The following is a 26,510-nucleotide window of genomic DNA, read 5'->3' as shown; positions in this document are numbered from 1 at the left end:
ATAATAAATGACTTACAGTTTCTTTACAGTTATTGATGTAAATATCCCTAAAGTACAGAAAAAAGGTACCGTCGGGTACCGGTACCGATTAAAATGTGAACGGTTGTTAGTTCATACCTAATGTAAACAAATTAAACTTATTGTAAAACATTACCATATACTAAGAATAACTTGTAGCTGTACCATTATTATTTTCCATTAACACTGTATTTCTCATGTAGGACAGGAGCTCCAGCCCGTCTGTCCTTCGTTCTGTGACCACCACGTGGAAGGAGGGTCTGCTGAACAGAAAGAGACCATTTGTTGGAAGATGCTGTCACTCGTGCACACCCCAGAGTCAGGTTAGCTTGATGAAGCTTTTGGCATATTGACCGAATGCACGTTTATGTTTTGCATATTGACTTCCTACATTTATTTGTTGCAGGAGAGGCTGTTCAATCTCAGCATCCCTTCTCTAGGGCTCCGTAATGTGATTTACATTAATGAAACGCACACAAGGTAAACATCAATTTCTGTTTGCCATGGGCCTGGTTGCTCTGAATACATGACCACTTTCTTCCTTTATCATTGGAATACTCGCTGCACGTTGCTAAGTTATACTCCTTTCTGTTTAACATAATTCATTAACATAGTTTGTGTTGCGTCATTAATTCCATAGTTGGACAGATGTAGTTTTCCAGCAAATCACCCTCTCTGTGTTTACTTTCAAGCATCAATTGGAAGGTTGTAGGTTTCTGTGAGGAGTGGAAAGTCGGGAAATAAATTATTAATGCTGTTTGTCAGGGGATATTATGTTCCTAGATCACATGACAAGGACCAAAGGTGGTCTGATCTGGTACTGCCAATCAGGAGAGGAAATGGACAGTCCGTAATACTGCAGGAATAATTTAATATTGTCTTTCAGCAGTTTTTGAAAATAAAGGAATTGTTCTTCCAAACGGCTCCAAAATGACACAGAAAAGCTTCAAAGAGAACTGCTAAAACAGAATCACTGAGCCAACCAAAGCACAAGACCGATTTCTAAAACAGATCAGCTGGTTCAATGAAAATAACCAGCTGCAAAGAATTATCAATTTACAAATAATATTTGTAAAAATTGGCCCGCCAGCAACAATATCTGGCCCGCGTCCACAGCCAGATTATTTTGATAGCGGCTGGTGCTGAAATAGATCTGTCATGATAGTGTAACGGAGGCCAGCTAGTGACATCTGTGCAGGTAGATCTCACTGCTGTGACTGTTACAGTGACTGACGCTAGAGGTCGCAGCCTTTAGCCTCCTTGTTAAAGTGTCCGACTCCCATGCAGAAAGACCCGGGTTTGCTCACCGCTTAGAGCAGGCAGTGCGAACCGGAGAGATTACAGCAACAATCAAGTTCGCTTTAGTGATTTTGCCTTCAAAAAAAGAACAAGAACGTTTTTGCAGCAATGTGTTTATTTTGGGAGGAATTGAGAGTTTCTGTTCTGTGAGTCTGTGGAATGGATCGCTAGACCCGCCTCTAAAATAGCCGTCATGAAATTTGTGGTATGATAAAACAAACAGTGAACCATTGAAACGTTTGCTTATAACGCGGAGCCTCAGCACCAACATGTGAACAATAACAATCAAATCAGCTTCCTTTTATTAAAAATATTGACAAGACAACCAGCAAAAAAAAAAGTTGCCATGCTTCGTCTCGTGGTGCCGTCTGATGTTATATTCTTTACAAACAGTGGCGACTTCGTTGCAGATTCAGGGCTCCAGAGTGCGACTAAATGGTCGCATTATGCGACTAAAATTTGAGAGTGTGCGACTGAATTTTACATCCAGTCGCACATGTGCGACCAGTAAATTTGCCTGCTGTCATACTGGAGAAATTAAGAAAATACACTTACTAATTATAATCGATAGAATTCAAATTCTATCTTTGCCAGCCGTTTCTATATGAGATAATATTAAACCATTTGTCCGTGATGCATTTTTGCTATTCGCAATCCAGAAGAGAGAGAAAGCGAGTGAGCTACAGCGAACACAACACCACAGTCAGCTTAATGAGTGACGATGGCCAAGAGAACTACACAACAGTTTAGTCTGCTTACTTTAGGGATGTGCTGTGATAGGCTATTAATCTAATTTTATTTTCGATTTTGGCTTCCAAGAATTATAAAAAGTTGGTATGAGGTAAAACTATTCCTATAGCCGTGTTCCGTTGAGCGCGACTTCCCTTCACAGCTGCGCTGTCATTTCTCCCTAAACCTAAACTAAACGTCAGATTCAATGATTGTTGTAAACTGCAGTCTCTACTGTTGCTAAACAGCGGGATGTGTTTGATAATAAAGAGCTATTAAATGCACAATAATCCGCGCAAGAGACGCTGTTTCCGACTTCAAGGCGGCTTATGTGTGTGTGCTGCCAAATGGACCGACTTGCACTTAATATTTTAGGCTTCGTGTGCGCGTCTAAACCATCAAATAAACAACAAATAGCCGGTGTCAAAATGACCGGATTGGAGAGTAGTTATTTTAACAGTTTATATCTTAAATGGGCGTAAATAGTTTGGAGAAATAGGAGAATATGATATTATTAGTTCTACATTTGATCGGTCTTAAAGGGGCAGCGTCTGATAAACCTGCTGACGATTGAGCCATTAATTCGAATCGAACAAAAGGCAAATAGAAAATATTCACATCTCTTGAATTAATAACTTTAGCTTTTATAAGCATTAATCTATCAATTTATACAGTGAAAACTATGCAGTGTTATTTTACATTTCATTAGGCTACTTTATTAGATTTCTTTGTAGGTTTGTTCTTTACTGTAATATTAATGTTAGCAGACCTTCCGAATGCCTGCACACTGGTCCATTTACAAATAGATGTTTTATATTTTTGTTCAAACTTTGCGGTTTCTTTTGCTATAGATATTTTACTTTTCAGATTATAAAGCCATGTTAATTATGTTTTTTTTTTTAATATATAAAAAATATATATAAAGTATAATAAAAAGAACCGGTAAGAATACTGTTAAAGTACCGGACCGATAAGCAGTATGGGTAAGAGTAGTAATACAATTAAAATCTTAACAATACCCTTCCTATTCCTATTAGTAATACAGTGGAAATTAGTAGATTTGGTTAGCATGTTGATTTACGGTGTGCGCCCCTAAAATTTCTGGTTGTGCCCCTAAAATTTTCAGTTGGGGGCTACTGTGCTCCTAGTGAAAAAAGTTAGTCTGGAGCCCTGAGATTAGACACATCGGCTTTGAATTCACAAAACCAGGTAACGTTAGGATGAACGCAGTTGTCTTTCCATTCTTCTTTGTATGCCCTATTTTCGCTGTCGACTTTCCTCTTTAGACTCTTTGATAATGCCATTTTCTGTCACCGGCTAGCCTAAATGTTAACATCACTGCACACAACGTAATCGTGTACCTCCAGCAGGCAAAAAAAAAAAAAACAATGCAGTTGACTACGTGAGGATGACCAGTAAAAGTAGGCTATGTCAAATAATTATTACAATAAGTTAGGCTCCATTGTGTAACAAGACAATTAAAATACACATTTATTATTCACAATATGGAAAGAGGAAATAAAACAGTTTGTTAAGAGCATGACTCAAACATGCCATTAATGGGCTTATTCAAGTCCTCTTTTATTTTTTGAGTTATTTTTATCCATTCCGCATCTCCCACATAATATGTGTTTTAGCAAGGCGGTCTGTGTTGCAAGTTGGTGAATGATACTTAGGTTACGTGTCACTACTGCTTTATTAATTTATCCAATTTTTTGACAGAGTAAAAGCTCACTACCAGTTACAGAAGACACTGGAACAGTATGTCAACAGGCGATTCTAGTTTTGTTAATTTCTTAAATTATCCCTTGACTATGTTCTGGGCCGCCATTTAGTGGCAACATTTTTTTTTGCCTGATTTAGAGGATCTATTTTGATTTAATTAATTAGTTACATTTATATAGTGCTTTTCTAGGCACTCAAAGCGCTTTACATGGATGGGGGGAATTTTCATGTTCTAAAAAAGTAACAACATGATAGAATTTTCATTTTTGGGGGAACTATTTATTTAATGACCAAGTCAAGGATGAAGTAGATTATTTAAGTCTTTAATACCCTTATCCATACAGTTTTGTATTTGTATAATGCAGGCACAGAGGTTGGCTTGCACGGAGGCTGAGTTATGTGCTGTTTGTCTTGGAGAGAGACGTCCGGAAGGACATGTTTGCCCGCAATGTGGTGGAAAACGTGCTTAACAACAGCAGGTACTAAGTGTTTATTAAAAGTGAGGAGCAAGTTCAATGAAAAGGGCTGTTTCTAAGCAGCAGAAATGCATCTTAGCTTCCAGATTCACTGTAAGTGTTATTGCTGTAGGCTGGAATGTGCTATCGTGGAGGTTGCGTCCGAGGGTGGTGACGCGGATGCAGAGTCTGGAGTGGATCCCAAAGCTGTCAGTAAAATTAAACGGAAGGCCAGAGGATTCCTGCAGAAAATGGTTGCCAACATCTCGCCTGCCTTCATCAGGTGCAGCTTTCACATAATGCTCCATGAGTGACGATGCTAAATACAAATGTACTTTAATAACAATTTTATTGATGTTATAATGTCATTTATTATAATACCATTCAACATTTGGGGGGAGGTAAGGTGAAAGTCTCTTAGTGTCTTATACAAGGCTGCATTTATTTGATCAAAAATGTACTAAAAATAGTAATATTGTGAAATTTTATTACAATAACTGTTTTCTATTTTGATATATTTTAAAATGTAATTCATTCCTGTGATGGCAGGCTGCATTTTTTAGCAGTCATTACTCCAGTATCCTTCAGAAATCATCTTTATATGCTGATTTTATGTATTATTATTATTCCAATTATTATTATTATCAATGTTGAAAACAGTTGTGCTGCTTTATATTTTTGTGGAAACCTTGATACGTTTTTCAGGATTCTTTGATTAAATAGAAAGATAGAATATATTTAGAATATACACCTTTTGTAACAAAAATAAGACTTTACTGTCATATTTGATCAATTTAATGTGTACAAAAAAATCTTATTGCCCCCAAATATTTGTATGGTTGTGTATATAATTTTATTATATTTTAATAGTATAGATTTTATATTTTTATGGGAGCACTAAGGGAAAATAACAGTTTGGGTTTGTAATTCATTCATTGGATAGAAATAAATCCTAGATGTTCTCTCTTTCCTCTGTCTCTTTTAGATTAACAGGATGGGTGTTGTTGAAACTGTTTAATGGATTCTTCTGGAGCATTCAGATTCATAAAGGTCAGCTGGAGATGGTGAAGAAAGCATCATCTGAGGTCAGACATCTGCACAACCGATTCCCGCTCAGCATGGGCATTTCTTCTTATCTGCACTACCACACATACTTTTGCAACTCCCAAAACAGCCACAGATAAAACATCAGTTGACAAACTCACATTACATTAAGATATACAATTCATTAACAAACAGCAAGTCTATCCACCTCCTTTTTATGTATATTTAATGGAATCTAATGGGTGGACAAGATGGAGAATCGTTATCTTGAAATATAACCAACATTTTACTCTGTCTCTTCTAGTACAACGCTCCCCTGGTCTTCCTTCCTGTACACAAGTCCCACATAGACTACCTGCTCATCACCTTCATCCTGTTCTGTCACAACATCAAAGCACCTCACATTGCTGCTGGCAACAACCTCAGCATCCCCATTTTAAGGTACAAAGTCGTAATCTTTTTTTTTTTTCTTCTTAAGTTTTTCAACAATAGACAGTTAAACTGATATGTGCATATGACGTGTTTATGGATTGTACTCCCTCAGCACACTAATACGCAAACTCGGAGGATTCTTCATTCGTCGTAAACTGGATGAAACTTTAGACGGAAAGAAGGATGTGTTATACAGATCACTGTTACATGCAGTAAGTTCCCAGAAACGTCATATCTTATTTGTGTATTAGTGATAAGACACTATTCAAGTTGTTTCAAAGCAGATTTGCGGAAAACTGAAACTCCAAAGTTGACAAGGAAACCCCCGAAGATTTTAGGGAAAAAACCTTGAGAAAAACCAAATCGCGCTGCGAACCCATCCTGTTCTGTTATTACTAGATGCACGTTTTTAGTCAGTAGGATTTGTTTTGTACTATTTTAAATAACTTAACTTTATAAATTAAATAAATAAAACAATTTCTATTCATGAAAGAATCCTGAAAAAATCTAATGTATCATGGTTGTAAAATATGAAGCAGCACAGCTGTTTTCAACATTGATAATGTTAAGAAATGTTTCTTGAGCAGCAAATAAGACTGATATCTGAACCATGTGACCCTGAAGTAATGATGCTGAAATTTCATCATTATATATTTAAATATAAATGGTTATTGAACAATATTTTAAAATATTACAGTTTTTACTGTATTTTTGACCAAATTAATCCAGCCATGGTGAGCATAAGAGACATTAAACATCTTAATCACTGACCTCAAACATTTGAATGGTAACTTTTGATGAAAACAAAGCTATACTACTGATATAATATGTACTTCATATATAACCCAGAACTTATTTACTGAATATAAGTCTCCAGTACTTGCTAAGAGAAAATTCCTTAGTGTCTCGGTTTGTCTATTTTTAAAAAAGCAGTTGTCTGCATGTGGTTCTTCTTTGTAAAAAAATATAGGATATTATCTTGTGAGCGATGGGACATCGGGGCAGCTGTAAAATGGTGTGCTTTAGTTAAAATGACATGGTGATTGTCATTGCAGCGACTGTGGAGGGGCTTGTGAATCGAGGTGACTGTCACAGGATGCTGATGGATTACTTCTGCATTATTCATGCAGTCTCCTGTTGTGCAGCACATTACCACAACGGGCTGCTTTAATTACAGGGAATTTGGAAAGGATGGGTCATGGATCTTAGAGATTGTTATAGTCTTTGGAGATCTTTTATGCATCAGCATTTATTGATGTGTGGATCGTTCTTCTGTTTCCCACTCATTTTCAGTACACAGAAGAATTGTTGCGGCAGCAGCAGTTTCTGGAGGTGTATTTAGAGGGCACGCGCTCTCGCAGTGGGAAGCCGTCTCCAGCACGTGCCGGCATGCTCTCCATCGTGGTTGACACGCTCTGTACCAGCAGCATCCCTGATGTTCTGATTGTGCCTGTTGGTATCTCATATGACCGCATTATTGAGGGAAACTACAACAGCGAGCAACTGGTAGGAATCACTGTGGTGAAATTCACCTTTTAAGTTAACAAATCCACTTATGTTACTTTTTTCCGGCACTTTGCACCATAAACACCACTCTCTTTGTTTTATAGAATTAAAGTCCCCATGAGATCAAAATTGATTTTTTTTTTTGCTTTAGCATGAATATGTTAGTCTTATTGTTATCTATAAGCTACTGCTCCAAAACAATGACAAAATTCACATTTAGAAGGTATAAGCATTCAAGACTAGGCTCCGATCACACAGAACGTGTTTTTCAGGTTTGAAAACGCGAGGTGCACTGCATTGCCTTTTTAGGTCGACGTTTTTCAATTTAGAAAATAGCAGTGCGCTGCGGCTTTTTTAATGTTGCTAGGAAACCCCCTAATCAGCTGTCCTGTCAGTCTCATTAAGGTAACAGTCACCACAACGGACGGCCTGCCTCTCCATTAATTAGATTGGACAATAGAAAAAAAACACGATGACGTCGGGCGCTTTTCTAGTCAGAGTAAATTTTTCTCCTTCTAAAACGCGAGGCGCAGCAGGCGGTTAAAACGCGAAGTGCCCGGGGGCGCATAAGCAGCGCGCATAACGCTCCCTGCCAACAGAAATCTATAAAAAAAGGCGCCTCTCGCTGCAAAAACCGTCACACCGGACACGAATGAAGCGTTTCGTGTGAGTGAGTTACATGTTAAGTCAATGCAAAGACGCGAATAGACATTCTGCGGCGCGTTTCGCGCGAATGAGGTGGCAAGAATGACGCGATTCGCGTGAATTGAGCGTTTGACGCGTGATTTTAAAAATCTGAACTTTGGCGGATATTCGCGCCGCGTTAACCAATCAGGAGCTTGCTCTAGTAGTGACAACAATGAGGAGAAAATCTGGTTTATATTAATCATATTATTAATATCTGGTTCAGACAAGTGTGCATATGATTGAAGTTTATGTGTGATCAATAATACAAAAGAATAAGTAAAAGGTATAATAAGCTATACATGAAATAAAGCAAACAATTCAGTCAAACATTCAAAGTCAGTGCTAGTAGGCTACAACGGTAACGTTAAAGGGTAACTTCAGTGATTTAGCATTAAGCTTTGTATTTAAACTGGGTCATTTATGCAGTAGAAATGTGAAATTATTTTTGAATTTGGTGCCTTCTAGACTGAGAAAAGACAGAAAATGTATTTTTGTCTCATGTGGATGAAAGACAATAACTCCCAGACTGCACTTGCTTCGCTGCCCCACGAGGCCACTCCGTACACCGTCGTTTTGATCTTCATAGTAATCCAATCATTTCGTTCAGTTAGAGAATAAACACTACAATTAAAAACTGAACGTGTCTTTTCAATAAAGTGTGAGTGAGCCGAACGAAAGTCACGGCACAGACGCAGCAGTGTCAGATTTCCTCAGCAGTGTCAGATTTCCTTCATCACGTAGAGCTGAGGTAAAGTTAAGCGCCAGTCTGGCACGTTTTCAGATCGCATATTGAAGCTAAACTATCACAGGAATTCATTGAAAAGTTGAAACACTCACTTTACTCTGCACCACGCTCCGTTATTATGATTGTCCGTACGGCCTTCTGTATCTTACATTCTGTGCGTGAGATCTCTCCCCTATGGGCGGGTTGATAACATGCGGAACAGCTCCATCTAGTGGCTGTAGTTTTAGCTTCTGGCCAAATGAATCCTCCGATGACGATATTTGCGCCATCGGAGGAATTTTTCCAGAAATAAAATGCATAATTCTCTCGTCTCAGGGAGATATGAGGGGGGAAAGTACCATCATTTGAATATACTACCGGGTTTCTACTGATAAAAAGCCTAATGCTAAATCACCGAAGTTACCCTTTAAGTTAAATAGCCTAAAAATAAAAAAGTAATGAAACTTCATTTTCCGCTTACCATAAATGAATTGCCAGCGAACAAATTATAGATCCATGAGACCAAAGATCGCCTGTTACATATACACAAGATGAATTATAGCTTGAGACACCACAGAGACATTAAAGCCAGCGGCAAATGTCTGTAGGACTAGCCAAGGAAAGGCTGCTCTCACCGGGGTTAACCAGCGTGGAGCGCCGCTGATGGCCTGGATCTCACAACTCCAAAAACGCCAGATAAAATGTTCAAAAAGGCACTCTTTTTTATAAATAAACCACAGATTTGAGCTTTAAAGGGTTAGTTCACCCAAAAATGAAAATTCTGTCATTAATTACTTACCCTCATGTCGTTCGACACCCGTAAGACCTCCGTTCATCTTCGGAACACAAATAAAGATATTTTAGTTGAAATCTGATGGCTCTGAAAGGCCTCCATTGGCACAATGCACGGTTCACTCTCAAGACCCTTAAAAGGTACTAAAGACGTCGTTACAAAGTCCATCTCACTACAGTGGTTCTACAATAACTTTATGGAGTGACGAGAATAGTTTTTGTGCGCAGAAAAACCCTAAATAATGACTTGTATAGTGATGACGATTTCAAAACACGGCATCATGAAGCTTCGAAGCGTTATGAATCAGTGAGTCGATTCAGCAGTTTGGATCGCCAAATTTCAGCAGTTTGGCGGTTTGACACGCGATCTGAATCATGATTCGACTCACTGATTCATAACGCTTCGAAGCTTCATGATGCCGTGTTTACATTAATACATTATCGCCTGAAAAAGTCTTAAAGGCGGCATGAAATCAAATTTTACAATTCGTATTTTTATATTAATATTGTAGTGTTTACCGTAAAACTTCAAATAATAGCCCGGGCTTCTATTTACCCAAATCACCGAACTTCACCGGCTTGTATTTGAAACAGGCGTCTATAAGAGACAGGCCTTTAATTTAGTGTTGAGATGTTCAAGCATGACGGTAGGAGGTTACCACATTATATTACGTTTTATTTATAATTAATTCGAATGTGTTTAACAAATCTTTTAATGTAAGAAATGTCTTCGATTATTGGCAGCACAAAAAACGAAACGATGTGACCGCAATGGGCAGAACAATATAAGTTACCGCTAAAATCCATTGAGCGTATGAACTTGTTGCCCGAAACACATCAAAAAGAAAGAATGAAGGCTACCCTGTAAAACAACTGCAATCATGTGATAGAAAATTACTCTATTCATCACTATCATCATCCCCGCGATACTCAATTACAAGTTCATGGGCGAATTCCTCGTCCTCGTCGCTTTCCTCCACTTCTCCCTCTCCAGCCTCCGCTAACTCTGCCTGCCTTGCTCGCACTAACAGATCCCGCCCAGATGCGCACGGCTCTCCCTCTTTGAAACAATGGATAAGGTAATCCTCGCTTCCATCAGAAGCTACTGTCACAAGCTACATACCTAAGCTACATACCTAAGGATAACATCCCGAAGTTAATGAAATATATCTCCTCCTTCTCCCTCGCACACACAAACACACGCGCACGTCTGCGCGCAAGCATTAAAGGAATTTTCCAGCCGCTCCGTATCCAGCTTTACCCACGCTTGAAATTGGACAACTGTCAGCTTAAATGTCAAATTATTCTTTTCTCCATGGTGGTATTGAGAGAATTAAGAAAAACTGAAGACTGAAAGTTCGCTAACCTCTTTGTAATGCTGATAGTGATGAGTCGTTCATGAACGGTTCCGTCTGTCACGTAAAATCTAATCAAAACATTGAACAGACGATCTGACGGGTTTGAGAAGATTTAAATACAGCCCGATACTAAAAAACAGACCCGGCGTCTATTTGAGACCGGCCTTTATTTACCCAAACCTGTCGTCACACCAGGCGTTTAAAAGAGACAGGCGTCTATTTGGGACTCGGCTATTATTTGAAGTTTTACGGTACTATAACTGATTTATCTGTGCACTTCATAATTTTAAAAAAATTAATTTACCCTTATAATCTTTAATCAAATACGTTAACTTTCCCTCCCCCATCGAAACGACCTCTCTTCTCTGCCGGTCATGTGCTATGGCGCGAGGGCGGGGTTATCGCCCCCTGTCTCGTTTCTGCACCGCCTCTAAGAAACCTGTCATTGATCGTAGCATGGTGGTTAGGTGCATTTTTCTCGGTGTACACAAAACCTTCTTCAAGAAGGACTTGAGGCAAAAAGAGAGAAATATATGAGAAATAAAAGCTTTTTTTATGTAAAAATGACTCAAAATAGTCGGACGAACAGCTTGTGGTGACAGCTCGCACTTAGGAATGCAGCATGTGTGAACGCGCTTACGGCGCGCCCCCCTTATAAGGGAGAGCTGAGAGAAAAGTTTTACAGAAATAAAGCCATAAAAGGCTTAAAATAAGTAAAATCTGTAGCATAAACCAGCGAGAAGGGAGGAAATATGCTCAGCAACATATGTAGAAAAGATTTAGAGAGAAAATACATTTATTTAAGAGATAGATCAAGTTTTTCTCCACAACTGAGTGCAAACTTCAAATCTGCCTCCATTTTGTTAGCAACGCCCAACTTCCAACGATCCAATCAATCCCGAAGGACGAAATCAAGCCTCGCCCTACATTTTTTTTCTAATTTCAGAAGCCGTTTCACGCGGATATATGTCATAATAAGGAGAAAAAGACGATCTCAACTTCCGTTTCATGCCGACTTTAAAACTACGTTTTGTCACACATTAACAGTAGTATTTTTACAAAAAAGACGTCAAGTGTGAACACAGCCCATGTCAGCCATTTCTCAACGAGACAAGCCTGGCAGAAGCCCCTTCCATGACACGAATACGCGTCTGTTGTGAAGTGAATGTCAGGCGCGAAAGAAGCGAGTAAACTCAAAATGTTCAAACGTTCAACTATGTGCAAATAGCGCAATTTATTTGCGTCATTCGCGTCCGGTGTGAACGTCTACAGTCTCTCACTTCTGCCAATATGGATCAATGTTTTTGATGATATCACCCTGCACTTCAGCTTCTTATCAGATTTTCTGTCATGCGAACCACTGCCAGGAGCACATCGCCTGCTCCGATCCAGAGACATGATAGTACAGAACGGCAGTTGCTGCATACCAGAAAACTTAATGGACCCATTTAAATTTTGCACAGAATGCTACATTTTAAAGCGATATGGAGATTAGGAGGAGAAACAGTTAGAGATTAGGGGAATCCATCAAAGGAATTATTATTAAAAAAAAATAAAAAATAAAGTGAATTATAAGAGGAAAAAAACAAATGATTTTTAAAAATTAATTTCCACCTATTTTTAGGATTATTTTTAATTGAGTGTGCAACCCTAGTCTACATAGTACTATACTAAAATATTTTCAGTACTTTTAAACAAGGAAAATCCCATTTTAGCTGAAATCTGTATTTTTTTTTCTTTTCTATTTTAACTTTTCTATTTTAAATGTGTTGTTATTGTTGTGGATGTATTTTCAGTTTTTGATTAATGTTCTCACTGTTCCCCTTACTTCAGGGCAAACCTAAGAAGAATGAGAGTCTGTGGGGTGTTGCCTGCGGCGTGTTCAGGATGCTCCGGAAGAACTACGGCTGTGTGCGTGTGGATTTCACTCAGCCCTTCTCCCTTAAGGTTAGAGCAGCTCATCTCTGTTTGGCTGAAATACATAGCAGATCTCTCGCCTAATGTCTGAATCATGCTTCTCTACAACTTTAGGAGTACCTGGACACGCAGCGCAGTCGGCATCTCCAGGCCTCTCTCACGCTGGAGCAGATCCTTCTCCCCACCATCATCGCTGCACAGTATGGCCTTTAGACTGCCAGCCACCAACATAATCATGTGGACTGCTGTTCATTGGTATGTAGAAAGATGTGTGTGGCTAATGGGATTATGCTTTTCTGTGCAGACCTGATCAGGCTGTTTTTAATGGAGAAGATGAGGATCATCTGATTTCTAGAGACTTGTCAGATGAACCCTGGAGGAGGCAGGTCATCAATAACCTGGCCAAGCACGTTCTCTTCAGTAAGGGCAATCTAAAGACCATGATGCATTAACAGTTTCTTGGGCAGTGGGTGAAATTTGTTATTTTTTTTATTTTTTTTATTAAACATTGAGGGTGGTCGATTGGGCAATTGATGTTTATGTGGGGTCAGCAGATATATAATGAAAAATAGCAGTACTGCTCATCTATCAACTGCCTGGAAAACTTGCTTCTATATCATGGCCTACAGAACCACTGACATTCAAAATCTGAAACAGGGGCGCATTGTTCAGAACAAAAAGCTACATAAAAAGTCTCTTTCTAATATCATGATTGGCAAAGAATACCAACACATCTCACATGGGGTTCATATTTCACAAGATCAATATAAGAAAATGTTCTATTTTAGTACATTAATATTGGCATTGCTGCATTATTTTTATGAAAATATTTGCTTGTTTCTCCCAAAATTCTAGTTATTTACTTTTGAGGTGGTTTGGAATTATTATTATTCTCAATGATTCCTGCTATATTTGCATTACTGGTAATAAATAATAAAAATAAAAAAACTGTAAATTGTTTAAATATAGTTTAAAGATGTCAGGTTTATATTGCTTTGCCATTATACAAATATTGTGCTAAAATATTACATTATCTTATCATTCTTTCTATATATTTTTTAAATAACATTTTCTTTGATTTTTCTTAATGCATATATCAAATTATATTTATTATTTAGATTTTTGGGTGAAATATGGCCCGGACACATTATATATACAGCACCTGACAGTTTTTGTAGGTTACTGCTGGTCAGTCCTCACCATGGTGGCATGTTGTTCTTGGCCAATCACATTCCTCTGTGTTTGAACGCCCTCTGTTGGTTTTTTTTTCTTTTTCGAGGACAGGACGCCAGAGGATCGGCACTCTGAGGTGGAATTGCAGCTTGCTTTTGAATGTTTAATATAGACACTGTCATGAACCCAGTTTTCTGCTCTAAAGTCACACTGTTTTTCCTCATACAGCATCTTTCAGAGACTTTCAAATGTTTTTCAGCACACAGACAATGTTATGGAGGTTGTAGATCATGTAGTTATGAATTTAAATAGTGTCCTTTCATGTCCCTTCATCTGAGCATTTTAAAGGTGAAGCCAAGTGTGTAATTTCTGAGGAGTGTTTAGACTTTTCTGGAAAGTCTACGAATGGCTATTTATAGTTAAGTCTCTACATATTAAGCCTGGATTTTGACATTGAACAAAAATGTCACTTCTCCATTATGGGTCAGTCTCTTATTGAGTGGCATCTCTTGCAGTTTGTTTCAGTTAAAGCCCTTTCACTATCAATCAGTCTGATCGCTGCCTTTTATGTTTCCCATAGCCGCCTGCAAGTCATCTGCAATCATGTCCACTCACATCGTGGCCTGTCTCCTCCTGTATCGGCATAGACAGGTAAGCATCGTCCTCGCTTCCTATGCAGCATGCACAATGGCAGCCCTTCTTTGGCCAGTTTTATTGGTTCATAACCATTATAACAAACGGTTGCATTGGGCAGGGTGTACTGCTGTCCAAACTGGTGGAGGACTTCTTCAATATGAAGGAAGAGATCTTGTCACGGGACTTTGACCTGGGTTTTTCTGGGAACTCGGAGGATGTGGTCATGCACGCACTCAGCCTTCTGGGAAACTGTGTGAACGTCACCAGCACCAACAGAAACACAGAGTTCATCATCTCCCCTAACTACACTGTGCCCGCGCTCTTTGAGCTCAATTTCTACAGCAACGGCCTATTCCATGTCTTCATTTCAGATGCCATTATAGGTAAAAGATCTGAAGTCATAATTAATTTGCCACTCTAGGGTCTGTTTTTGATTCAGTCTGCAAATATTGTGACAGCTACTGAGGTTTTGGTATTATGACCACTGGTGTAGTGCAGGCTATACGCAGGTATACGGCGTATACCCGCTTCTTTATCAGTCGGCATTGCGTATACCCACTTTTAAATCCCCTCTGATGCGCATCATTCAGCAGTGTTCTGCATTAGCCATGACAGTCCAGCACATAATTTATAATTATATGTATATAACGTCATCTCACAAAATTACAATTCAATTACTATTCTTTATCGATTAACTTGCAGTTAGTGAAGGCGGGATAGGCGGAATGAATCGCGCTGAATGACATACAACAGAAGCGCGCTCTAGCGTACGCTCTCTCTCTGTCTCGCGTGCGATCAGTTCTCCTTGCACCTGAATAGTCAAATACGCGCACACAGATGTCAAAATATCCATCGTGTGGAGTATCTCACAAGAACACGGTTATGGCTTAGGTGTACGTAAACAGGTGGGTGTGTCAGAATATTACGTCGATTTATTTAGCAGCCCAAATGAATACCTGTCTGTCATAATGTTAATCAAACAACTACAGGTGTTAAATAAATATATACATATTAAATAAACCTACTATATCTGAATTTTTTTTTTTTTTAATTTAGGCTACTATTGTTTTTGTAATTTTGCTTATTTGCTTCTTTGTTCTTTTATATAGCCTAAAAAATAACTCGTATCATATTAAATTTCTCATATTAGCCTGATGCTCATATTGCCCACCTGCACATACCAGCTGATTTGCAATGTAGTCTTGATTTGGGTGGTCACTCTGCATTTGAAAGTTTGAAAGGGTTTTAAATCTTCTAAATCAAGTAAAATGACTCAAAATCAAGTAATTTAAGCATGCCAAAGTCAAATTTAATCATATAAAATGTAATTTCCAAACAGCAAAATTGTGGCCAGTGAAAATGCTAAGTGGCTAGTAACTTTGGAAAACCACGAGCCACAGTGACTGCTGAGCAAAAAAAGTTAATGTCAAACCCTGTATGTAATATTTAACATATTGTTTTGAATATATTGTTTAATTCTTTGAAAAATGATATAAAAAAAAAAAAAGAAACTAATCTCTGACACCATGCTTGCCTCATCTTGAATATATCTTATATTTTGGTTTGACAGGTTTGAAAACCCCTGGAATAAGGAATAGTCAAAATGTATAATTATGTAGTTGTCTTTATTGTCTGTATGCCAGTATTGATTGCAAAATCTGCACCTCTTCCGTGGCTGATATTAATGTCATAGTGATCCTTACTCCGTGAAGTCAAGCAGCAAAAGTCAAGAGACAATGTGCAAATACTACTGGCTCATTTTCGGGTGAACTAAATATGCAAGACTAGTCTTACATGTCACTGTTTATAACACAGGATGTTCATCTATTGCTGGGCCACTTTAAAAAAAAATTGGGGGCATAAATTAAGAGTATACCCACTTCTCCAGGCACCACTACACCACTGATTATGACGACCCTAACACAAATATATGTGTGCACTTTGGAAGCGTAACAAATTTTACAAACACTGATACATGGTTAAGGATGTGGCTACAGATGTAGCCCATAATTTATGTGTATATTTTGGAACTCTTTAAGAATGATCTAAACCATGTGTATGTGTGCTAGCTTGCAGCGCGCTGGCCCTGCTGAGAGAGCAGTCTGCAACTTCAGTGAATGAGCAGAATTCATCATCCACGTTGCTCAGCCAGGAGAGACTGATCCGCAGAGCTGCAGGCCTCTCCCACTTTCTGTCCAATGAGGTGGCAGTAGCGCTGGTATGCACTCACATCATTGTTACTTAAGTAGCACCCCCATCTAGTGGTTGAATATGGATATAGTTTCAAGAAAAACTTAAAATGCTGACTTGAAACTTTTGACTACATAAATCAACATTAAAAATGACTATATATATATATTATTTATTCATGTTTCAATTTGATAAAGAAATACCCAGGTTATTAATTGTATTTATGTTGTCTTTACCTTCTATAGCCTTGTCAGACTTTGTACCAGGTCTTCCATGATGCTATCACCAGGTTAATTCAGTATGGTGTGCTCACTGTAGCTGAGGTGAGCTTTGTCAACTCTTATTTTTCTTGTTGTGTAATAATCTTTTTTTATTTTTTTATTTTATTTAAAGCTACAGTACTTAATGGGAAAAAATCCCATCAGAGACCATATCATGTTTGAATGATGCTGTGAGTTTGCTGTTAATTCCTTGTGTATCAGTGTTGCTGAACTTTTTTAGACAAATTTTTTTGTTGTTGCCATTGACCAATTCATTATTGACTTTTTGGCCGCATTTAAACTGCAGGTCTTGATGCACAATTCCTATTTGGTGACTATATCCGATTTTTTTTTTTGATGACTCACTTACATCATCTTTTAAATGACACCCTGCCCTATCCGATATTTGCATTTACACTATACACTGGCGAGCCCAAGACTAGGACTGTGCAATAGAAAAATGCGATATCCTTGTTAAATAATGCGATATTCGATATGCGATACGATATTGCTTTAAGTGTGTAAAATCTATTTCTTTTCACAACTGATATCTTTCACTTCAAGCATAACTGACTGTGTTTACATGAATACTCATCAAGACATTTTGACATAACTGAGGTGTATTTGACAGTTTGAGTGTGTAACAAGACACGGAAAAAAGAACGGCTTGTGCGCACGTTACGGTGCACACACGGTGCTTATCGCCAGGGTTTTTTGTGATTAGCAGCATTAGCAGCTCATCTTCTTCTTTGTCTACTTACTACTTCAGCAGCTCCAGGCATGCGAACTAAAGCGCCGATCTCAATGGTCAGCCAGTTTTTAACGCGCCGCGTCAAAATAAAAAAACGAACCCGAGGCGTTTTTAAAAAAATGTCGCTTTTACGCCTGCCGTTTTGCGCGTCGTGTGCACACTCACATTGGCGCCCTTTGTTTAGTTACGGGGCGTTAAACGCCGGCGATTAAACGCGCGCGAAAATCGTCCCGGTGTGAACAGGCCTTGAGACTGCAAGGAGCTGTTTTTCGCAAGTTATTGTGTTTAATAACTCTTCTTAACGTCAAGCAAGTCACATAAGTAACAGTCGCGTGCCCAGTCTATTCTCTGCTATATGCGTCAACCTAAAACGTACACTTTACCTAATCTCCATATCGCTTTAAAATGTAGCATTCTGTGCAAAATTTAAATGGGTCCATTAAGTTTTCTGGTATGCAGCAACTGCCGTTCTGTACTATCATGTCTCTGGATCGGAGCAGGCGATGTGCTCCTGGCAGTGGTTCGCATGACATTGTGAAACCAGACTTCATTCCCCCTGATGTCCGAATAGTTCCTTCTTCCCTATAATGTGCACTATGTGCCATTCACTTTTGCAATATGCATATTGCGATATGTACATTTGCGATATTTCGATATATTGTGCTGCCCTACCCAAGACATTCGACTCTGAAAGGGAAGTAAAACGGCATTAGACGCAATGGATGCAGACTAAATAATTACACTGTACAGTGTATTTGCCCCAAAGGCTTAAAAGACATGAAACCTCCGCATTACTCCACTGTGTCGTACCTTCGTCTTCCATCGCGTCATTAGTGTCATGTGATTGCAGTTCGTGTCCACCTGAGTTGACGTCATTCGCCTCTGTCCCTTTTTCAACGATGTATGGCTCGCATTTTACGGGGAATATCTGATTTGACCGCTTACATGGCAGACGTAAATCTGAATTATATCGGATTTATTACACATACGAGTGAGGCCTGAATCCGATCTGAATTATATCGGATTTATTACACATACGAGTGAGGCCTGAATCCGATCTGAGGATATCAGAATTCATGTGTTTTTAATCCTGCTTACATGTTCACATGTCACATCCGATCTGTGCCACATGAGAGGGAAAAATCGGAATTGGGTCACTTGAACCATGCAGTGTAAATGGGGCCTATGAATCAGTGAAAGTACAGGAACCAGATAGGTTTTCTTTTTTGGGAAATACAACACATCACATAATAATATTAATAATATTTGTGAGTCAATCATTAATTAACAATAAAAAATAGACTGAAATTCTTTGTGTTCAGGAGGACCAGGAGGAGTTGAGTCCATCTGAGGAGCCTTGGCCCAAGAAGTTTCCAGAGGCTCTTTCTTGGCGAAGTGATGAAGAAGATGAAGACAGTGACTTTGGAGATGAACAGAGAGACCGTTACCTAAAGGTTGATATTATACCGCAGGGGCCTATCATTGTTAGAACTAACATAACACCCAGAATAAGAAGAGTGAGATGCAAGTTAATTGTTTGGCTACAGTAAGATCACTCAAAAAAAAACATGATCATAAGTTTGCTAAAAAATGTATCAACTCCTTAATTCCATTTAAATAAATAAAGAATAAAATCAGGACTAAACCATGGACATCACCAGCAAAAATATGCTCAAAGTTGGGTGCTGGACAAAAGAGAAGATAAAAAACAGAAACAGTCACACCACAGCTCCACAAATATGCAAAACATTTAATAGTGGACTCACACACTGGTCACATTTCGAGCACGCAGGCTCCTCTTCAGACAATTTGTTTTCTTGACATCAGACAAGATAAAAATCTCACGCAAAGTCAAGGGTTTAGTAGTTTAGGGGTATGATTCACATGTTCATGTCCTGAATAAATGTATTACTTCATTACTTAAATAATAATGTATTATACTATAGTATTATTATTATTCATCATAATAATAAATGTGTAAATTTGTAATCTGGGAGAGTTGCTTAAAGGCAAAGGTTACATTGAAGATGCAAAAGTATGACAATTTATGATAGTGGTCTATATTTCAGGTTTTTTAATAATTTAGAACAATGCACCCCTATAAAAAGTAGCTCTTTTAAAATCCCCTCATTAAACATCTTAGAAGAAATATTGCCATTACATATTGTTAAACCCCAGTGTGCTGTTGTGTTATTTTATTTTAGGTGAGCCCATCGGCTGAGCACCAGGAGTTTTATACTTTTCTGCAGAGGATTCTCACTCCAGTGCTGGAGGCCTACAGTTGTGCCGCTATCTTTGTACACAGCCTGAGTTCGCCCATGTCAGAGAGAGAGTACACCTATCTACTTTTCAAGTATCTGCTAACACGCACAGAGAGAGGAGTGGCTGCATATGGTAAGCCACCGGCACTTTCCATTTGAATGTGCTCTATATGAGCCGTCAAGGAAACTCAAGACGTTTCATTCCTCTTAAATCTTTCCCTGACGTGCCATCTTTATCATTTTGATGAATGCTATTTTTAAATATTTTCTGATCATTCATTCTTTTAGCGCATCATAGTTCAAATCTGATTTGATTTTTAAGCTCTTTGAGCTACAATCTTGTATGAAGGGTGCTCTATAAAGGTCTTAATATTGATGACATTGATGAGAATGTATAATTTTTTTTTGTTTGTATGTTTTTAGGAGAGAGCGCCACACACTGCCTCGTAAAGAATACAGTGAAAACATTCAAAGAGCTGGGGGTGAGAGAGCCGTCCTCTAGCATTAACAGCTTATTCACAGATCTTAACCACTGACATGCAAAATATTATAATTGGACTCAATGTGCCACGCTGATGCTCTTTTTGCTTGCCTAATTAATGGACTTGAATGGTAGAATATCAGTGAATTACTCTTTAAACTCTGTCTGTCAGATGACTTTAAAAAATGCAAAAGTAGTAGTACCGCTGCTTTTATCGTACTTTGTGCTTTTTGAAGAATAACATGACGCAGGATCAGTAAATGATTTTGAACTAACCCTTTAATGTTGCTCTTGCAACTATAATGCAATTAAATGTATTAATTTATCTTTATATGTTTTAAAAGCCATTCTCTATAATTAAAATGTGTATGTAGGCCTGTTTTGCAAAACAATGTCTCAATGTTATTTCCCACCCGCCCCCCATTTTTTTCTTAGATTTTGAATATTTAACAAAACTGCCAAGTGAAAATTAAAACTGAAAAACATTTAGTTCTCCCCACCCCCATTTTTTCCCCCCAATGTTTTATATATATATATTATATATATATATATATATATTAATTTTTTTTTTAAATGCCAAACTCATTACAAAATTACTGAAACTTTAAAGTTAAAACTGAAAATATAAAGCGAAGCTAATTCAAAATATGAATAAATACTATAATAGTATATAAGTAATACTAAAATAATATACACAGAATTTAAAATGATTGACTTCATTATGATTGACTTTATTTTAGGTGTTTTATTTTTAGTTGAATTTTAAAACAGTATAATTTTAAGATAAGCCATTTATCGTTTATCAGTAGGGGTGGGCCATATCTCGATATTTTAAATATATAGAGATATTTTTTCAACACTATATGGATTTTGACATATCGTATACATCGATATATTGTTTATATTTAATTCTGATTCCGCCACTTTGTTTGCGTTCTCTGTGCTGTGCTCGCCCCCCGCCTCCTTGCTTTTGTTCCCCCTCCCCTTGCGTGTTGTCTCATTGAACATGGCGGCGTCCGCAACCAGCTCGGAGGCTACAGAACTCTTCTTATAAAAAAGGACAACTGGCTCCATTATATGGAGATACTTTGGTTTTAAGGCGTCGGACGAACAGCAGACAGATGTCTACTGCCATGAATGCCGACAGTTGGTTCTCAAACACTTGATCCAAAATACAGTTTACCTAGTCGGCATTACTTTTCGAGACAAGAACTCCCGCGACTGTACACTACAGAGAGAGAACGGCTTAAGTAATGCGCGCGCACTAAAAGCCTGTCAAACAAAAGTGATTACTGGACTAAATCTTAATGCGCTAATAATGTCAAATACACACACGGTTAACATAAACGCAGTCGGTTATGTCTAAAGTGAAAGTAAAATCGGCGTGTATCTGTATATTAGATGCTTGCAAGTCTTAAATTGACAGCAGGGCAGCCTAGTGAACACGCTGCCACTTGTTCTTAAAGGGACAGTTCACCTCTAAAATGATGTCATTATTTACTAACTCTAATGTTGTTCCAAACCTGTATTCATTTCTTCTGTTGAATACCAGACAGTTGATGGTAGCGATTTTCATCCATATTATGATTTCCTACAATGGGGACCAGCAACTGTTTGGTTTCCAATATTCTTAAAAATATGTCCAACAGAAGAAAGAACTTTATTCAGGTTTAAAACAACTTGAGCGCGAGTAATCAATGACAGAATTTTCATTTGAGTGAACTGTCCCTTTAATGTTAATACAACAACAAAAGACAAAGAGAAAATCACTCATTGCTCTTGACTGAAAAACTAATACAGTAGCTTTAATAAGAATCAATGGATATTTTATAGTGAAGTCTATGTAGTGTTTTTATTTTTACATTTATTCATTAAATTTCATACTTAAATACTGCTGTACAGCTCTGAGCTGCCAGTGTAAATCTTTATATATATATATATATACATACAGGGCTCCAGAGTGCGACTAAATGGTCGCATTATGCGACTAAAATTTGAGAGTGTGCGACTGAATTTTACATCCAGTCGCACATGTGCGACCAGTAAATTTGCCTGCTGTCATACTGGAGAAATTAAGAAAATACACTTACTAATTATAATCGATAGAATTCAAATTCTATCTTTGCCAGCCGTTTCTATATGAGATAATATTAAACCATTTGTCCGTGATGCATTTTTGCTATTCGCAATCCAGAAGAGAGAGAAAGCGAGTGAGCTACAGCGAACACAACACCACAGTCAGCTTAATGAGTGACGATGGCCAAGAGAACTACACAACAGTTTAGTCTGCTTACTTTAGGGATGTGCTGTGATAGGCTATTAATCTAATTTTATTTTCGATTTTGGCTTCCAAGAATTATAAAAAGTTGGTATGAGGTAAAACTATTCCTATAGCCGTGTTCCGTTGAGCGCGACTTCCCTTCACAGCTGCGCTGTCATTTCTCCCTAAACCTAAACTAAACGTCAGATTCAATGATTGTTGTAAACTGCAGTCTCTACTGTTGCTAAACAGCGGGATGTGTTTGATAATAAAGAGCTATTAAATGCACAATAATCCGCGCAAGAGACGCTGTTTCCGACTTCAAGGCGGCTTATGTGTGTGTGCTGCCAAATGGACCGACTTGCACTTAATATTTTAGGCTTCGTGTGCGCGTCTAAACCATCAAATAAACAACAAATAGCCGGTGTCAAAATGACCGGATTGGAGAGTAGTTATTTTAACAGTTTATATCTTAAATGGGCGTAAATAGTTTGGAGAAATAGGAGAATATGATATTATTAGTTCTACATTTGATCGGTCTTAAAGGGGCAGCGTCTGATAAACCTGCTGACGATTGAGCCATTAATTCGAATCGAACAAAAGGCAAATAGAAAATATTCACATCTCTTGAATTAATAACTTTAGCTTTTATAAGCATTAATCTATCAATTTATACAGTGAAAACTATGCAGTGTTATTTTACATTTCATTAGGCTACTTTATTAGATTTCTTTGTAGGTTTGTTCTTTACTGTAATATTAATGTTAGCAGACCTTCCGAATGCCTGCACACTGGTCCATTTACAAATAGATGTTTTATATTTTTGTTCAAACTTTGCGGTTTCTTTTGCTATAGATATTTTACTTTTCAGATTATAAAGCCATGTTAATTATGTTTTTTTTTTTAATATATAAAAAATATATATAAAGTATAATAAAAAGAACCGGTAAGAATACTGTTAAAGTACCGGACCGATAAGCAGTATGGGTAAGAGTAGTAATACAATTAAAATCTTAACAATACCCTTCCTATTCCTATTAGTAATACAGTGGAAATTAGTAGATTTGGTTAGCATGTTGATTTACGGTGTGCGCCCCTAAAATTTCTGGTTGTGCCCCTAAAATTTTCAGTTGGGGGCTACTGTGCTCCTAGTGAAAAAAGTTAGTCTGGAGCCCTGACATATATATATATATATATATATATATATATATATATATATATGTCAGGGCTCCAGACTAACTTTTTTCACTAGGAGCACAGTAGCCCCCAACTGAAAATTTTAGGGGCACAACCAGAAATTTTATATATATATATATATATATATATATATATATATATATATATATATAATTTATTTATTTATTTTATATTATACAGTACACTAGGAATGTGTACAAGTTTTTTTAAAAGTAAAGTTTTAAGTTTAATTAAGGTTTTTCAAGTCTTTTAAGTAAAATAAAGATAGGTAATAAAAAATTGTATTGTAAAAATTGTATAAAAAAAATATTGCAATAAAAAAAATAGTATTTTTTCCTCCTTAAGCTCTTGCTGTTCGGCTAAGAATAGAATAGCAAAAATCTGTTGCGACTAGCCATCAGAACCGAACCGAAAACCGTGGTAAAAAAACCGAGGTATGTATTGAACCGTGGACTTACTGTATTGTTGCATCCCTACTTTGTTCCTACATGAACTGCCTACCTCTTTGCACTTTGTATATTTGTTTTTGCAGTAGTTTTTGGGGGGTTATTTTTCCGGTAAAGATATCGAGATATATATCGTATATTGAGATATAGCAAAATCTATCGAGATATAATTTTTGCTCCATATCGCCCAGCCCTAGTTATCAGCCATAACATGCAAATAGACAGAAAGAAAGAAAGAAAATCAGAGAATCCGTGGTCTAAATGATTTAAAACAATGAAGCGAATTGAATGTGCACTTGCTATTCTTGTCTTGTGTTTTTTTTGTTCTTTTCTGAAGCATTTCCTATGCAAGTAGTGAAATGATCATGTTATTTGTGATTGACAGGTACTTAAAGAAAGACGAGAGGGTGGCGTGTGCAGTCTGGAGCTGAGCAGCGCTTTCTTACCTCAGGCCAACAGGAACAAACTCCTGCAGTACATTCTGGGTTTCAGTCTGCTGTAACATCAGCGCTGCTGCGCGGCTCTCCACCCCACTCAAGGGCTTTTTACTGGCTAATCATGACTGTCAAAGGTGCTACTCTAAGGAAAGCTTTACCTGGAAGTGCCTTCACCAAACGCCTCATACTAGACTTAAGTTAGTCTTCCCTTCACTATAAAACCCTCAACTTATGCAGTCCTCAATACACAAGTAGTTCTGTCAGCCCACTCGTTTACTAGAAGCTTCTACACACACACACACGATACTAATACTGTACCAGTTCTGCCAGTGAAAGCCCTTGGTTTTGAGCTAAATCAGGGGTCTTTATAGCTCTGAATGTTTATATGGAGTCAGACAGTTTGGTTTTAGTTTTTAACTCAGATCAATACATAAATGTCGCTCTTTATGAGGTCACCTTCAGTTTTAGCAAACTTTCATCACTGGGATGACAGCTAGTGTATGGAAATCTTTAAAAATGGGCATTTAATTTTCTTTTTAACCACTAGTTCTGTCAGAGCATGTAAAGAAATTGATATTCTCTGCTCTTTATCTTGTGACAGAAAACGGAAAGACTGTAGATTATCCATTGATAGCGGCCACGTGAAAGGAAAATAGTGATTCATTCTGCAAATCGTGCTGCAAACTTAGTCATAGAGAAATGTGAGCCATAAAATCGTGTCGGTTAGGTCATATTTACTCATGTCAGATGTCTGCGTTTGGATGTCCATGAAGGATAGTTACAGCTATAATATTGTGTAATACACCAAACAGTAGGTACATGTAATGGTTTTAGCAGGCCTGGAGGATCATGAGGCCATAAACTAGGTTGGGGGGGAACGTTACTGGAAACGGAGCTTGAATGCTTCTACTTGGCTGATCATCACACGATCTAATTTGTAATATTTGGAGGAGGCTCTGTTGCTGCTGCCAAGCGTTTTTATTCCCTCCTCAGTTACTGGTATGTTTTATTTTGGAATTAAGATCCTCGGCAGCAAGTCTACTGTAGCGTGTGTGCATGTGTGCAATATGTCTGTAGTATGTGAATTAAACTGTATTTATGCCACAAATCTGTCTCAAAGCACAAAATAACCAGAATGCAGATAAAGGCACGTCGCCTTAATAACAACTTGCTCAAAAAGTGCAATATTTTGTTTGTTGTGGAATGAATCGAATGGTAAAAGTTGAGGATACCCCTGTACGGTCCCAAAGTTACAGTTGTCATTCCGTCTTTATCTTCTGCCGATTTATCATTTCCAATTTCGTTTGTCATGTGTTTTGCATTATCCCGAATTTGACCGCATGCTTGTTTTGACAAGTCGTTGAAGAGAACTCCTTCGTGCGTCAGCCTGTAGATGTTGCTACGCGATGGACCTGTTTTTACTGTGCAAGAATGTAGTTGGCAGACATGCACGCATTACGTAGGCTACTGGGAGACTTTGAAATAAGACACGGGGTTCCCATGGTCATGGAAAAATCTGGAAATATCAAGGTATTTCAAGGCTGTGAGTTCCAGGCCTAGGAAAGTTGTGGAATTTTCTTCAGTGCATATAAAATATATCATCAATTAAATAAATATAAATGCTCTGCTGTAACTAACATGTAAAAAAAATCCGTATCTGGTCATCCTGAACTACAGGAAAAGTCAGGAATATTGGTCAAAAGGTGGGAAAACCCTGATGAATATAGTAGCT

The 26,510-nt window shown here is 37.9% G+C and overlaps 1 protein-coding gene across 3 annotated transcripts in view; it reads left to right on the top strand.

Moving 5' to 3' along the window:
• The window catches only part of gpam (glycerol-3-phosphate acyltransferase, mitochondrial), a 37,766-nt gene extending 11,821 nt beyond the window's left edge, over positions 1-25,945 (top strand). For all 3 annotated transcript variants that reach the window (XM_079846000.1, XM_079846001.1, XM_079846002.1), the window contains exons 3-21: positions 222-341; positions 425-498; positions 4,137-4,250; positions 4,360-4,509; positions 5,212-5,311; positions 5,575-5,711; positions 5,815-5,914; positions 6,996-7,208; positions 12,603-12,716; positions 12,801-12,886; positions 12,991-13,106; positions 14,440-14,510; positions 14,614-14,878; positions 16,565-16,713; positions 16,931-17,008; positions 19,019-19,150; positions 19,901-20,090; positions 20,381-20,439; positions 24,727-25,945. In XM_079846000.1, coding sequence (XP_079702126.1) covers positions 222-341; positions 425-498; positions 4,137-4,250; positions 4,360-4,509; positions 5,212-5,311; positions 5,575-5,711; positions 5,815-5,914; positions 6,996-7,208; positions 12,603-12,716; positions 12,801-12,886; positions 12,991-13,106; positions 14,440-14,510; positions 14,614-14,878; positions 16,565-16,713; positions 16,931-17,008; positions 19,019-19,150; positions 19,901-20,090; positions 20,381-20,439; positions 24,727-24,843 — 2,385 coding nt within the window. In that variant the 3' untranslated portion in view covers positions 24,844-25,945. The remainder of the gene's footprint in view (positions 1-221; positions 342-424; positions 499-4,136; positions 4,251-4,359; positions 4,510-5,211; positions 5,312-5,574; positions 5,712-5,814; positions 5,915-6,995; positions 7,209-12,602; positions 12,717-12,800; positions 12,887-12,990; positions 13,107-14,439; positions 14,511-14,613; positions 14,879-16,564; positions 16,714-16,930; positions 17,009-19,018; positions 19,151-19,900; positions 20,091-20,380; positions 20,440-24,726) is intronic.
• The last annotated feature ends 565 nt before the right edge of the window (positions 25,946-26,510 follow it).

Source organism: Gobio gobio (assembly GCF_949357685.1).
Source record: "Gobio gobio genome assembly, chromosome: 20".
Classification (NCBI taxonomy): Eukaryota; Metazoa; Chordata; class Actinopteri; order Cypriniformes; family Gobionidae; genus Gobio; species Gobio gobio.
The sequence above is the reverse complement of the archived record's forward strand: the minus strand, read 5'-3'. Positions and strand labels throughout refer to the sequence as shown.